The sequence below is a fragment of the Mytilus galloprovincialis genome, chromosome 5, assembly GCF_965363235.1.
Source record: "Mytilus galloprovincialis chromosome 5, xbMytGall1.hap1.1, whole genome shotgun sequence".
Classification (NCBI taxonomy): domain Eukaryota; kingdom Metazoa; phylum Mollusca; class Bivalvia; order Mytilida; family Mytilidae; genus Mytilus; species Mytilus galloprovincialis.
The window spans coordinates 54,362,438-54,377,771 of NC_134842.1; the positions used below are offsets into that span (position 1 = coordinate 54,362,438).

Below are 15,334 nucleotides of genomic sequence, written 5' to 3' on the forward strand. Positions count from 1 at the left end.
ACACATAATTCGATCAAAAAAGCAATACACAGTTACATAAAAAGACAGACATACTTGTTTTATAGTTACCTAAGTCAATGAGGTGCTTTAGTTGTTTACCTATGTTCATATCTTGGAAATTCATAACAAAGATACAATTGAAGGCGATATACAAAATAGAGGAATTCTCATGAACTGCTAAAACAGATGACGTCGACGGCGTAACTGTATTTCTCCCGTCGATTGATAAAGTAGAGCCTATGATATCTTCTGGTTTATAGACTCACCATTTGTGAAGTTAACTTTAGTTCTTCTTTATATTTTTTTTTGTTTTGTGTAAAACACGGATAATATTTAGAAAGAAAATTGGAGCAATTATGATTTTGCAGACATTTTTCACCATTTCATCATCATCATATCGTAAAGCTAAATCAGTTAGGTCAACTGTTGTTTGAATCTACAATTTGTTAAATAGTCTTTTTCTATTTGCAAAAGATGTACACATAAGTAACATTGGTACTAGATGTTCATGATTATTATGAAAATATGTGTCTCCATGAATAAAATATGAGAAATAAGGTACCTTTTTCTTCATGTTTTTGTCCTTAAAATAAACCTCTAAATGACCAAAGGCAACTGAAACATAGATTGTGTCATTTGATTATTCATTTAATTGAAAGAAAGTCATCGGAATTTCAAATTGATAATTCTAATCTCTTATTTTCCATTAACTACCTGTTTTTATTGTGAAATAAATCTAAATGAAAATTGAAATAAATTGAATCTTACTTTGATATTCATTTATAGCTGCGGAAAAGTTAAATAAATGAATTGATTGTATTGCTTAACGTCTGCTAGGTAAAGCAATAAAATTTTGATACTGTAATTCATTGAGGAAGATCTCTTGGGTCTGTTTTCTGTTAATATTTTTCTTAAAATGTTTATTTATTGTCTTTAAGATCACCCTTACTTAAATAGACCCTTTGTTGGACGTTGTAACGCAGATAACTACACAACCAATATATGTATAAATTAAAAACCAATTGTTCAGAGAACAATTGAAGGTCTTTCCATCAAAACAATTAAAAGTGGAAAGACCTAATTAATCTTGTGCGAATCTTTTTCAGCATTACAAAAAAAAAAATCAGGAATCTCAGTTTTTTCACTATGTTCTTTTATTATTCATTTTTAATACAAATGATCCCTTAACTATTTTATATATTATACTAAGCGGTTGTGTCCGTGTGCTCATAATTAGCAAGCGTGAAAATGTCAGTTTTTTGTTTTAATTCAAAGGTCAACGTCAAAGTCTTCATTTTAAATTAGATTGTACGTGCAGTGAATATATTTTTGTAACCACAAGCGATAGAACTACTTTGATTTCTGTTATCCATTGGCATCTTAAAGGAGTTGTTGTCCCTTAAATATTTTAAAACTAGGTTTCATTAGCGATAACTTCTAACTCGTACATAATATGACCATAAAAGCTATTATTGAAAGCACTTTACTTTTATAAAGTGAACTCTCGAAACCATACGTTCTTATGAAATTGTCGTAACTATATATTTGTGGAATAGGTGTATATTAAGCTATCAAATGGCATTCTCTCTCTTCAATGACACACGGCCAAACAGAGTGTACAACTATATATGACACGAAACCCTATCTCTTCAATGAGACACGGCCAAACAGAGTGCAACCGGGTATTTCAAAATCCGAAATAAGTAGGTAAGATGAAAAGCTTACTCGATATTCAGGAGGAAGTAAAGCCATGGATATAAATTATGCAAATTGGTCAGCAGATTTCTGGACAAAGAAATGTCTATACAATATTACAGTTGTTATCCATTCGATTGATGTGATTGGGCTATTGACTTTGTCATTTGATAAGAGACTTTCCGTTTTAAATTATCCTTTGAGTTCGATATGTTTTTTTACTTTTTATTTATTGATATGAAAGTACACATTTCTACAATCTGCCCTTTCTTCATTTATGTTATTACTTACCTTTACCGACGGTTGGAAGGTGGTCAGGATAATATTTAACTGTTCTCCCCTTTTTACATATCAGTTCGCTTATTTTCGTTTGAAGTATTGCCTCGTCACGTTTGATCTTCAATTCAAGTGTATCATTTTCCGATTTACAGTACCCTGCTACCTTCCAAACTAAAACACACATTATGTTGTGCATATTACAAAGTAATACATACAAACATAATATATAAAATAAAAGAGAGGTGGCAGCAAAATAGACTGCTCGTGCTCATGCAGCGTTAAGCTAACACCAATTAATGCTAATAAGATATGGAAAATACCAAAGGGATAGTTGTAACCATATGTCGATAACGAGTTGGGTTGCGTTCAATATTGTAGTAGCTTCATAGGGATACGTAGATTTTTGGCTACCAAACGCGTAACTAGCCTACTTGCTAAATAGATCTAGATAGTAGCTAGGCTAGCTACACGTTCAGCAGTAGTAAAAAATCTATGTAGATCTATATAGCTGCTGCGATATTGAAAGCAACCCTGGTAATGCTTTGGCAAGTAGTCATTAACTGTATATTGTCCAATATATACAACTCGCCTAAACATCAACCCAACAATGTTAGATCTTTTGTTCTTCCCTCGCCGGGATTCAAACCCATGCTACTGAGATATCATGACACCAAATCGCCTGTACTGTAGCCGTCCCGCTAGACATATATATACATAAGTGTAGGAAAACGACGATTGGTCCATTTAATCATATTAATCATATTTCTTCAGGCATGATAAATATCTAGTACAATTGCTTATTAAAAATATCATCAGTAAAATAATAATATTGAAATGTTTTAATATGGCCATTGTTATATTATAGTTCGTTTCTGTGTGTGTTACATTTTAATGTGTGTTTCCGTTGTGTCGTTTGTTTTCTCTTATTTTTTAGTGTGAATTCACATTACTATAAGACGTGTCACGGTACTTATCTATCGAAAATTTATGTATTTGGTTTTGATGTTATATTTGTTATTCTCATAGGATTTTGTCTAATGCTTAGTCCGTTTCTGTGTGTGTTACATTTTAATGTTGTGTCGTTGTTTTCCTCTTATATTAAATGCATTTCCCTCAGTTTTAGTTTGTTACCCCGATTTTGTTTTTTGTCCATGGATTTATGAGTTTTGAACAGCGGTATACTACTGTTGCCTTTATTTAAAAAATATATACAATATCTGATCGACAACATCATAGGTACAATGCATCATTGTGAGTAAAACTTATGATGATTTTTTTAATTAATAAAACTTTCAAAAATTTTGCAGGCATTTCATTTGTATATTGGTACTCATTCATTTAAATGTGTTATGCATTTTTCGTTAGCTATTTTTATCATCTTATACCAGTGAACACATATAATTAATAATTCTTATGGGGGAAGGGGTTACTATCGACTGATACTATATAATCGACTCATGCAATTAAACAATAACCTTTGAAAAAAGCAAGTCACACATTTTAAATTAAAACTATTATCATTTTTATATTTCAAGAATGTATTTGTATATCTTATATACAATACAATACAATATTTTAGTATCAGTCAAGGACGCCCTAAGAGAGCAGTATGATGACAAACAATGTTATCACAATGATTATTAATTCTTAATGATATATAATGACAAAATATAGAACAGAGCAAATAAACACAAAAGAAAAATTAAAATCCAAGATATTTATATATATTAAGCATATAAAAGTGTTATTCAAATGTTTACGGATACCATTAGTGTCATAACATTTAAATTTGGCCTATAAATGATTCACTGGGTCACTACATTGACATCATTTACATTTTTTATCAAATTATCCCTCTCAGTCCGGAGACAGATTATCATATTACATAGGTGTTTTGGAACTTCTAGATTCTCACAACCCATTAGCCATATAAACATATTTTCATTGTTAGATTTCTTTAGATTATGATAATAAATACAAACCTCTTTAATAAATGTTATTCTATACGTTTCTAATTGTTTGCTCGTAGGAGAAAGTGGATATCATCTTCCACCTCCTCCTCACAAAGTTTACAAATACGCTCATGAGCTGGGATGTTTTTGTGCCTCCCTGTTTCAAGTTGATGGTCCCCAATTCTTAGTTTTGTTAATGTCTGCCTTTGTTTAGAGTTTAGCAGGTTTAAATACGGTTCAAAATTAAAATGTTTTGAATAAACGTAATGTACGAAGTTTATTTTTTTGTTTATTAATACTTCTTACATCATTAAAAATGTTAATTTATATATACCTTTATTTCGACATTATTATTTTTTTCACATCCTTACCTTTCTTATGTTTTCCTCTCAATCTAACAAGTGCTTTAGGTAATATACCTTTGGCATACCTCTTGCCTGTCTTTTGAATATCTAATCGTGGGGGCATTTCAACGCTGTAATAAATGTATTCTATTTTTTTTTTTATAGAAACAGTTTTGATTTCTGTTGCATTCGATTATATTGTAATATATTTTTCATATTAAAATTTACAACGGATACAAACTATGTTTTATATATTATCGACTTCTGACTCCGGATTATATATTTTTCATACGTTACCTTATCTGTGGTTAGACACCATGGTACTCAGTAATAGCAAACAAAAGACGTAAAATCAAACATATAAGCTGTGCAATGTGGTGGTAAAGATTACGGCAGAGAGGGTAAAAAAGACATATCCTTTTAGCAAATACCCCGGCGGCGTTAAAAATGAACGATATTCATTTGATAACAGTAAATTGGTGAAAAATACACTGGCTATTAACCAATCAAAAACCCGGATTCTTACATAAGGTGTAATTAAATTATAAACCTGGTCGATTTGATAAACTTTTTACAGTCTTTCAATTACTTTGTCGAGTAAAGAAAACATAAAACAGTTTAGATTCCCAAAAAGGTTGTACCGATTAAAAACTTTATTAAAATTGTTTGACGTTGTCCTTACTTGGTCGAGTCACAGGATGTTCGACCAAGGAGAATGTTGCCTGTCATAAAAATATATATAATACTCTTGAGTCAAAGGTAACACGAAGATAGTCTAGTTTGTTTCCAAAACTTACGTGAAAGTATTTAGAATATCAAAGGTATTTGTTTCAATAAGACCGCTTTGTTAAGTTATTATTGTCACTCTATGCCACCATTTGATAAACTCATCATAGATATCCGGATTGAAATTTTGCACGCCAGACGTGCGTTTCGTCTACTAAAGTGAAATCCGAGTCTGTGAGTTGAATGAAAGAAAAAAAATTGAACAAAAAGTTTTGTTCAGAGCCGAACGTCTTATGTATATAAATTCAAAGAGGAAATGACCAGCATACGATTCTTATAGTGAAAATTGTAAATGTCTTACCCTTTGGCATCCTCATTTTGAATCCGTCTGAAGATATGACTGATGTCATGTTTATCTTTCATATAACAACCAGTGCACAGATTGTAGAAGTCACAATTTAAACATTTCCACCTTATTCCTCGAAGTGGATTTGCTTGACACGATTCACATAAAACACCAGGTAGGGTATGTTTCGCACCTTTATAATACATGAAAGTTATAAACAATATTACGGATTTCATGTTGGTCGAAAATAAGAATTCCATGTATCGCTACTTTTTACCCTTTTGTTCTTTTACTATTTGGTATTAACGGTTTTTCAACTTATGTTTTGTGACTACGATATGGGAACAATATGATTAAATACAGTTAAGGTCATTGCAAATTACATATATATATTATACATCACCCTTCTCATGGTAGGTATAGTGTCCGGCTGGGATCGTGGTTTTTCGAGTGATTTGATCGGGCTTTTTCTAGTGTGACCACTTTTTTCGAGTGTAAACAAACAGACTTCCTTTCTAACAAGACGTGATATAGACGCTTAAGTTTAATATATACAAAGTTATATTAGGTTTGCAAGTATTTGATATAAAAAGATATTACTAATCCGACAATATTTTTCGTTTAAAAAAGTTTAAATAAGCCTTAAAATGCTTTTATACCAAAATACAGAATAAAGCAATTTTTGTACACATATACATTGATAATGTTGACGGAATTGCATACATGGAATCTATATATCCTTATAAATACAGACACTTTACAAATATTCTTGTTTTTGCATTGAAAACGACATTTTGAGACTAAATTCATTTCTTCATGTTCGGGTTTTTTCGAGAGCAGTCCGGGCTTTTTCGAATGTGTCCGAATTTTTTCGAGTGATTATAAAAATATTCTATAGCTTAAAATGCTATTTGTCAGTGTATTTACGTTCAAAAGAATAAACAAAGCTTCAAATTAAGTACTTTTCCAGGCACGAGCCAATGCATTCGTCAGTTTGATTATGGTGTTCTAACAACTAAATGTTATAAACATTCGTTCATTTGTATATATATTGTTTTTTGTCATATCTTATAATTTAGTACATGTGCAGTATATACTCGTGATGTCAATTTTATTCTGAAAGCATAGATAATTTGGATTGAGACTTGCATACAGATAGTTTGTATTCCTAATGAGCTATTCATTTCATTGTTAATTATGTATAAAATCTAATTCAAATGTTTTTTGTCAATTCCCACATAGAAAAAAAGGGGGGTGGGGTAAGGGGGTTAAAATCATATGTTTCCATTCAAATACATTGATCAGCCAATAAAGGGTTTCCAACTAACGGACCCCCCCCCCCCCCGGTATCCGCCACTGCCATGGTCGCATGATGCACCTTCCACGTTTTGAAAGTTCATTTCTCTAATACATAGTTGTATCTTATAATCTGTTTCTTGCATGAATAGAAATTTATCGTATCAAACTACAAGGAGTGTGATACGAAAATCTGCGTTAATTTGATCTGCTTATACATCATCATAAGACGATTTCATGGCATTTCCACTGGGTATTCGTTAGGTCATTTCGTGAGCAAAATACTAGGACAACGATTCGCGGGAAAGTATTGACTATTTTAAGACAACTAGGTTTAATAACTTGTGAGAATGGGATATCGCTTGATATCAACTCTCGTTATTTAATTCAAATAGTAATAATAAACTCGCCATAGGCTCGTCTATTATTATATTTAAATATAGATTTAGCTCAACTGGCCAAAAAGGGTCAAGACTGAAGTGAGGTTTTCTCATCACTTAGTGTTCGTCGTTGTCTCGTCGTCCATTTACTTTTACAAAATCTTCTTACTTGACCAAGTTCATTATTGATAGAGATAACTGCAAGAATTTTCAGGAAAGTAAGATCTACAAACAAATCACAATCACCAAAACAGAGAATTGTGTCATGAATTTTATTCTTGTCTTTTATGTTGAAGAGTGTCCTTTGTTTAAAATGCAGTGCAGCAAATAGACCAATGTGAGTGACACATGCTCTTTAGATACTCTCTATTTAATAATGGTCTGAAACTTTACATATCCGGTATATCTTACAAGTGGACCAATTGCATTTGCCTCTACAAAATGAACCAATTGACATACAAAATCGAAAAATATACAAAGAAATCATACTGCTAAATATGAATTACATGGCTTATTCATTTCTTCTTTAAAATAAATAGACCGATAGATTTTTAAGTATTGTATATTTTTTCCATTTTTTAGTTCCATTTTATTTAGACCTACGAGTCTACAAGCGTTACATCAGTGTTGTTTATCAGATGCGTATCTTTATATAACTTATACAAAACATTTGGATGCATATATTTATATAACTTATATACCTGCTAGTGAATTATCGAATAAAAGTAGTTCAAATTCATCTTCCCTTCCCGTTTTACATTTTACAATACCATCAGCATCATCCCATAGAACATCGACTTTTTTGCCTGATATCTCTACCGCTGTAATCGTTCCTAAGATATTAGGCTCATCTTTTGAACTTCCACCTTTCTTGTCATTTCTCACTACACGTAACCCAGCTTTTATCTTCTCTAATACACCAAACATAAAAGAAAAGAAAAATGGTAGAATTGCAAACACTTATAGAACAAATCATAACAGGCATCTTGAAATACAAAGAACAAAAACTAGCATATGAAATATTTTGAATGGGTCATGTTCTATAGAGCAAACAAAAAGTGGAAATTAGTGAATAAATGTTTTATTATATAAACATATTTTGTTATATTTATCAATTAACGATCTGATAGTTTTTCCTTTTTAGTTTCCTTTCGCATTCTTTCCTGAGTTTAAGATAGTGACAAGATTATAAAACGAAGATGAACCGATGTTTAATATCGTCTGGTTTCTAATTAGTGACATCTATATTTTGTATACTGAATTCATTTTATTGAAATTGCATGAAATATGTTCATTAATTTGGAGTCGTTACACGAGTTGTAGTTTGAAATTATGTGTTTGTTTCTGTTCTTCAAAATATTCAACATATCTTTATGTTTCATTAGCATACATTTATACCAACCTTGCTATTTACAAACATAATTATGATATTTGTTTTCGCTGATATGACTGATAAAACAACGTTTAAATATGTGATGAAAATTAACATATGAATTATAGTATGCAGTTCATGCACGATTTGACATTAAAAAGTTGAATTAAAAAAAAAGACTGACCTCCAGCATAACGCTTAATTATTTCATGACCTGCAAAGGTTTTAAACCTTTTTAACTCATCCTTCACGGATGAATGACCTTGAATATCCGCCTGCAAACAGATAAAAAAATATATGTGATACGACACTTTATTAAATAAAAACATGAACAGAATAGAACAAATACGTATACAGAAGTCAAACAACTACATATACATGTTTTTAAAAATACAAACCAGAGTTCGATAGTACATTGTATAGCCAATGAACTAGGAGTTTGTTTACGTCATTACCCCGACCTAAATAAAAAGAAGGCAACCGAAACACATTAACATCAAGAGTAGAAACAACATTAGCATACATATTTTTGTAGTAAATAATTTATACAAACCTTCTGAAACTCTTCTCAGCTCTGCAACATTTTTTGGTTCTTAAATACATTGGCCTATAAATATTCACCTTTGAGTATAATGACGAAAGGAAATCCTTAAAGGGCGTCGAAGCCATGCAATTCTCGTATGTTGAGTACGACAGTTGCCATTAAGACATCTGTCGATCCATGGACATAAACCCTTTAAATGCTTAATATTCATCAAGTTTGCATAGTTTTCATTGATCATTACAAAGATAGTTTCGGATACAATTCAGTAATTTCATGATCAAGAGATTTAGAATTTAAAACGTTTTGCTTTCAAAATGTTAAGTTAGACTGGTTCGTGGTCGTTGATTTACAAGTTTGAAATCATCCCTTCGTAAATTTTATAGACGCCATCAGGGATTGGTTGGCCGTTATGGAATAACCGTTTCACAGATGATATTGGATATGTTCCTTACGTCGTAACTGCAATCACCTTTCCTTTCATGAATGTGACCTACCGAATAAGACTATTTACCAGATTTGTTATAACATGAGCAACACGACGGGTGCCACATATGGAGCAGGATCTGCATACCTTTCCAAAGCACCTGAGATCTGCCCAAGTTTTTGGTGGGGTTCGTGTTGCTTATTCTCTATCTTATTCTTTAGTTTTCTATGTTGTGTCATGTGTACTATTGTTTATAGATATAGGAAGATGTGGTGTGAGTGCCAATGAGACAACTCTCCATACAAAAAACAATTTAAAAAGTAAACCATTATAGGTTAAAGTACGGCCTTCAACACGGAGCCTTAGCTCACACCGAACAACAAGCTATAAAGGGCCCCAAAATTACTAGTGTAAAACCATTCAAACGGGAAAACCAACGGTCTAATCTATATAAACAAAACGAGAAACGAGAAACACGTATATATTACATAAACAAACGACAACTACTGTACATCAGATTCCTGACTTAGGACAGGTGCAAACATTTGCAGCGGGATTAAACGTTTTAATGGATCCAAACCTTCTCCCTTTTTCTGAAACAATAGCATAACATCACAACAAAGAAAAACATACGATAAAATATCAATTGGCAGACTTAACTCAATCAAAAAACGTATGATTAAACAATGAACGAATAAATTTGATCTGCGATATTTGTCTCTTTCATTTTAAGCCATGGCGTTGTCAGTTTGTTTTTTGATTTCTGAGTTTGACTGCCCCTCTGGTATATTGCGCCCCTCTTTTACAATGTTTGTGTATACCGCAGTTGTATTGATTATTTTAAGAAAGGACAATTTATTATCTAGCATAAGTTATTATGGAAACACGTGTCATGTGAGTATCAGTCGTTTTATCATTTGTATGAGCTACCTAGAATACCAGGTATTGTTCCCTACCTCTACGTCGTTGCATTCATTCCTACTATCTTCTATGTTTTCAACAGTCTGTTTATCCTGCGTAGGTTTACTTTTAATTGAATTGCTCAATTCTCTGTGTTTTATTGGGGGTTGTGACACTAGTACACTTTTATGTCGAAACAAATCTCTTTCCTGATCGTTATTTAAACTTTCATCTGAGGAACTTTCATGGTCTGAAAAATCAGGTGACGACGAACGTGTCTCCGGAAGAGAGCGTCTAGCAAGTATAACTAACTCTCCAGCTTTCTTAAGGGTTAATTTGTCAGGTGACACAGCAGTCATCTTTCTAACCAAAATGGAATAGAAATAAAAATAATATACAGATTACAATTTGTGCATTGTAAAACCATCCAACTTTTTAATATTTAGTAGTGATAAAACAATGATATGACTACTAAACAACATGCACACAAACAAAACACTATACATCACATAGTATGTTACATCCGTGTACGATACCAATAATCCGAGTTATAAATAACTTTCATAATAATTTTGGCTTGAATTTAATATGTGCAACATTAGTTTTCCGATTTTTTTAGAAGGGTACTCGGTGACCAAGTAGTCTTTCTGTGGAATTTTCCAGTAAATGATAGTACAATGTACTGATATGAAAGGTAGTTGTGTAAATGAAATAACCCAATAGTATAGGACTATATATATTTTCTATGATAGATTGTAGAAAATAATATGCCAATTTGATTTTATTCAAGAAGTCGAACTCTGTATCACTAGCTTAACAGCACTTCAGTTGTGAGTTCGGATCCTGCACGTGTCAAGTGATTACGAATTTAGAAGTATGTTTTCTTTATTTTTTGTTCGTTTTTCCCTACAGACTTTACCCATTATAGTTTTCCTACGAAAGGTCGAATTTATCTTGAGGCTCTCCGGCTTCCACCTTCGATAAAAATTGACCGCCATGAAGTAGTGTTTGTGCCGAAAGCGACATTAAACACAAATCAATCAATCAATCAATGATTTTCAGAACAAATAACAGCAACAAATTGTACCCACTAGGGAAATGAATCAAGATATGTCATTTCCGGCTTTTTTACAATTTATTACAAATATGATCAGAGTCATTTGGGTGAAATTTCATATTGAGGTACTGTAATATATATTTTATAATGTCAGTTAAATTAATTTCATGATGTTGATGATTCGAGTTGGTACAGCATACGTATATACATAATGTAAAACAATTCAAACGAGAAAACTAACGGCCTTATTTATGCAGGTTATTTTAAAGATGTTAAGGTTTTTGTCGGATAAGCGTATATATTTACCAAACAATTCCTAAAAAAAAAATTATATAAAATTTGGAAACTTTCTTATTTTGTCTTTATAAGTTGATGATTTCAACAATAAAAATTTCCATGATTTTGTCCAAAGTTTTCGAATTTGAAACCAATGGTGTATGGCAGAGATATCTTATAAACTAATAGAGATATCTCATTAATTAATAGAGATATCTTATAAACTAATAGAGATATCTTATTAACTTATGGAGATATCTTATTAAGTAAATAAGATATCTGTACTACGGAAGCCTGGAGCTGCCTTGTATTATTGTTTATAACTAAACCATATATGATAATCATCGCGATAATGTTTTGTATATTGCAATACGACGCCTTATTTATCGCAATATTTCGCTATATTTAACAACAAGGCACTTTATTTAGCGCAATGATTTTTTATATTTAACAGTAAGAAGACTTAATTATCGCAAGAATTTGCTTTATTTAATAAGACGACTTATTTATCGCAATAGTTCGCTATATCTAACAACAAGGCACCATATTTAGAGCAATGCATTGCTATATTTAAAAAGAAGAAGCCTTAATTATCGTTATTATTTGCTATATCTAACAACAAGACGTCTTAGTTATCGCAATGATTTGCTCTAGACACCTTATATATCGCCATACTAACAAGATGCCTTAGTTATCGCAAGATTTTGATTTTAATATATATTCCCACACTTCAGACTGTCTATCAACTCCAGCAAAATTTCCTTAAAATTACTAAATCGGGGACAGCATCCCAACAACAGGTTGTCCGATTTGTCTGAAAATTTCAGGGCAGAAAGATCTTCACCTATTAAACAATTTAATTCCTTGTCAGATTTACTCTAAATGCTTTGGTTTCAGAGATATAAGCCAAAATATACATTTTATCCCTATGTTATATTTTCAGCCATGGCGGCTATCTTGGTTGGTTGGCCGGGTCATCGGACACATTTTTAAACTAGATATCCCAATGATGATTGTGACCAAGTTTGGTCAAATTTGGCCAAGTAGTTTCAGAGGAGAAGATTTTTGTAAAAGTTTACGGACGACGGACGACGGACGCGAAGTGATGAGAAAAGCTCACTTGACCTTTCAGGTCAGATGAGCTAAAACTATTCAAGATAATAACCAAAATCTTTAAAATTTTCTTAAAATTACAAATTCAGGGACAGCAATCCAGCAATGGATTGCCTGAATGGTCTGAAAGTTGCAGGGCAGATAGATCTTGACCAAAGAACAATTTTGTTTTTGAAAGATTTGCTTGAAATGCTTTGGGTTTAGATATATGAGCCAAAATCTAAATTTTACCCCTATGTTCTATTTTTAGCCATGGCGGCCATCTTGGTTGGTTGGCTGGGTCACCGGACACATTTTTTTAACAAGATACCCTAATGATGATTGTGACCTAGTTTGGTTAAATTTGGCCCAGTAGTTTCAGAGGAGAAGATTTTTGTAAAAGTTTACGGACGACGGACACCGCCAAGTGATAAGAAAAGCTCTCTTGGCCCTTTGGGCCAGGTGAGCTAAAAAGGAAGAGGCGGAAGACATTTGTCTCACCAGAACTTTTTCGAGCGAAAAGAACAAAAGAACGAAAAAAAAAATATCAAGAATTCAAGAATAAAATAACTGTTCCGCATGAATGCACACGGGTTTTAAGGGGATTATGAGAGGTGACCTTTGGTGACACCCGTCGCTCACAATCAAGATAAAAGTCTATTGGGATTGTAGAAGTACATGTTTGCCTATACCACCCGGCTATTCTACTGACACATTTATGCAGTATGTATATATGGTGTCTCTGACTGATAAATACAGTCTGTATATATGGTGTCTGTGGTTATAAGATGTTGTCTGTGGTTGTTAGATGTAGTCTTTACATTGTATCTGTTGTTGTTAGATGTAGTCTATATATGACGTCTGTGGTAGTTAGCTTTAGTCTTTACATGGTGTCTGTGGTAGTTAGATACAGTCTGTATATATGGTGTATGTGGTAGTTAGATAAAGTCTTTATATGGTGTCTGTGGTAGTTAGAAGTCTGTAAATATATGGTGTCTGTGGTTGTTAGATGTAGTCTTTACATGGTATCTGTTGTTGTTAGATGTAGTCTATATATGGCGTCTGTGGTAGTTAGCTTTAGTCTTTACATTGTGTCTGTGGTAGTTAGATACAGTCTGTATATATGGTGTATGTGGTAGTTAGATAAAGTCTTTATATGGTGTCTGTGGTAGTTAGAAGTCTGTATATATATGGTGTCTGTGGTTGTTAAATGTAGTCTTTATATGGTATCTGTGGTAGGTAGATGTAGTCTTTATATGGTGTCTGTGGTAGTAAGATAAAGTCTGTATATATTAGGTGTCTGTGGTTGTTAGATGTAGTCTTTATTTGGTGTCTGTGGTTATTAGATGTAGTCTATATATGGTGACTGTGGTAGTTAAATACTGTCTACGTATAACAAAATAGAAGTTATCTTTATATGGTGTCTGTTTTTGTTAGATACAGTCTGTATATGGTGTCTCTGTTTGTTAGATACAGTCTGTATATGGTGTCTCTGTTTGTTAGATACAGTCTGTATATGGTGTCTCTGATTGTTAGATACAGTCTGTATATGGTGTCTTCGGTTATTATATTAAGTCTGTATATGGTGTCTTTGATTATTAGATTAAGTATGTATATTATGTCTGTGGTTGTTAGATACAGTCTACATATGGTGTCTCTGGTTGTTAAATGTAGTATGTATATGATGTCTGTGGTTATTAGATTAAGTCTGTATATTCTGTCTGTGGTTGTTAGATGCAGTCTACATATGGTGTCTCTGGTTGTTAAATGTAGTATGTATATGATGTCTGTGGTTATTAGATAGTCTGTATATGGTGTCTGTGGTGTTAGATACGGGCTGTATGTGGTTGTTAGGCACAGTCTGTATTTGGTTTCTTGGGTTGCAAGATGCATTCCGTATATGATGTAGGTGGTTGTTAGATAATGTTTACGTATAACAAAAAAAAGTAGAACATGTGGTGTGATTGCAAATGATACAAACTCTCAAGGGGGCCCAAAACAATGAAGTGTTACAACTTCAAAATCGTATAAGGGGAAAAGAGGGAGGTACATGTAATAGTAAATGTATGTTTTCAATTATTTAGTGACAAGGATTGAGTTTTAAAGGTATGCAAATGAAAATTATTGCTTTTCGTGTGTTTATTATTTACAATCAATTCTATACGATATGGCAGCGAACACAATCATGATCATGATGTGATGTGATTTAAACCTGCTTTGAAAATTAAGCAACACTGATCTTTATTTTTAACTTGATACTCCAAAAGGTTGTCGTGCAGAAGGACACAGGTTACCATACCAAGTCCCATTAACTAGTACGATTGGGCTGACCAGTATTTTTCCTATTGAACAATTACTTGCTAGGAATCGAATGTTTATCCGTAGTACGAACATATAATATGACAATTGCATGTCTTTTGCTGGACTTCTGATGTACGTAGTTTTACATTTATGTCAAGGTAGCACTGCACAGTTAGAAAAATATTAATTAAAATTGAACCACAAAATGTTTCATCATTTTCTATTCCTGGCTTTCTAATACATTAACTTAACTGTTTGTGTTATACATTTTCAAATGTATGTAATCAGTAACTTCCATAGATTTGATTTTCAAAAGTTAAAAAGGGTGAAATATGATTCCTTTTTTGTGT

General features: G+C 32.4%; 1 protein-coding gene across 1 annotated transcript in view; it reads right to left on the reverse strand.

The window, feature by feature from the left end:
• The window catches only part of LOC143076045 (uncharacterized), a 63,544-nt gene that overhangs the window by 39,897 nt on the left and 8,313 nt on the right, over positions 1 to 15,334 (reverse strand). Inside the window, exons 2-8 of the mRNA XM_076251673.1 lie at positions 10,315 to 10,621; positions 8,575 to 8,665; positions 7,720 to 7,929; positions 5,358 to 5,535; positions 4,298 to 4,401; positions 1,987 to 2,145; positions 563 to 615 (exon numbers count right to left, since the gene is read on the reverse strand). Coding sequence (XP_076107788.1) covers positions 563 to 615; positions 1,987 to 2,145; positions 4,298 to 4,401; positions 5,358 to 5,535; positions 7,720 to 7,929; positions 8,575 to 8,665; positions 10,315 to 10,617 — 1,098 coding nt within the window. The 5' untranslated portion in view covers positions 10,618 to 10,621. The remainder of the gene's footprint in view (positions 1 to 562; positions 616 to 1,986; positions 2,146 to 4,297; positions 4,402 to 5,357; positions 5,536 to 7,719; positions 7,930 to 8,574; positions 8,666 to 10,314; positions 10,622 to 15,334) is intronic.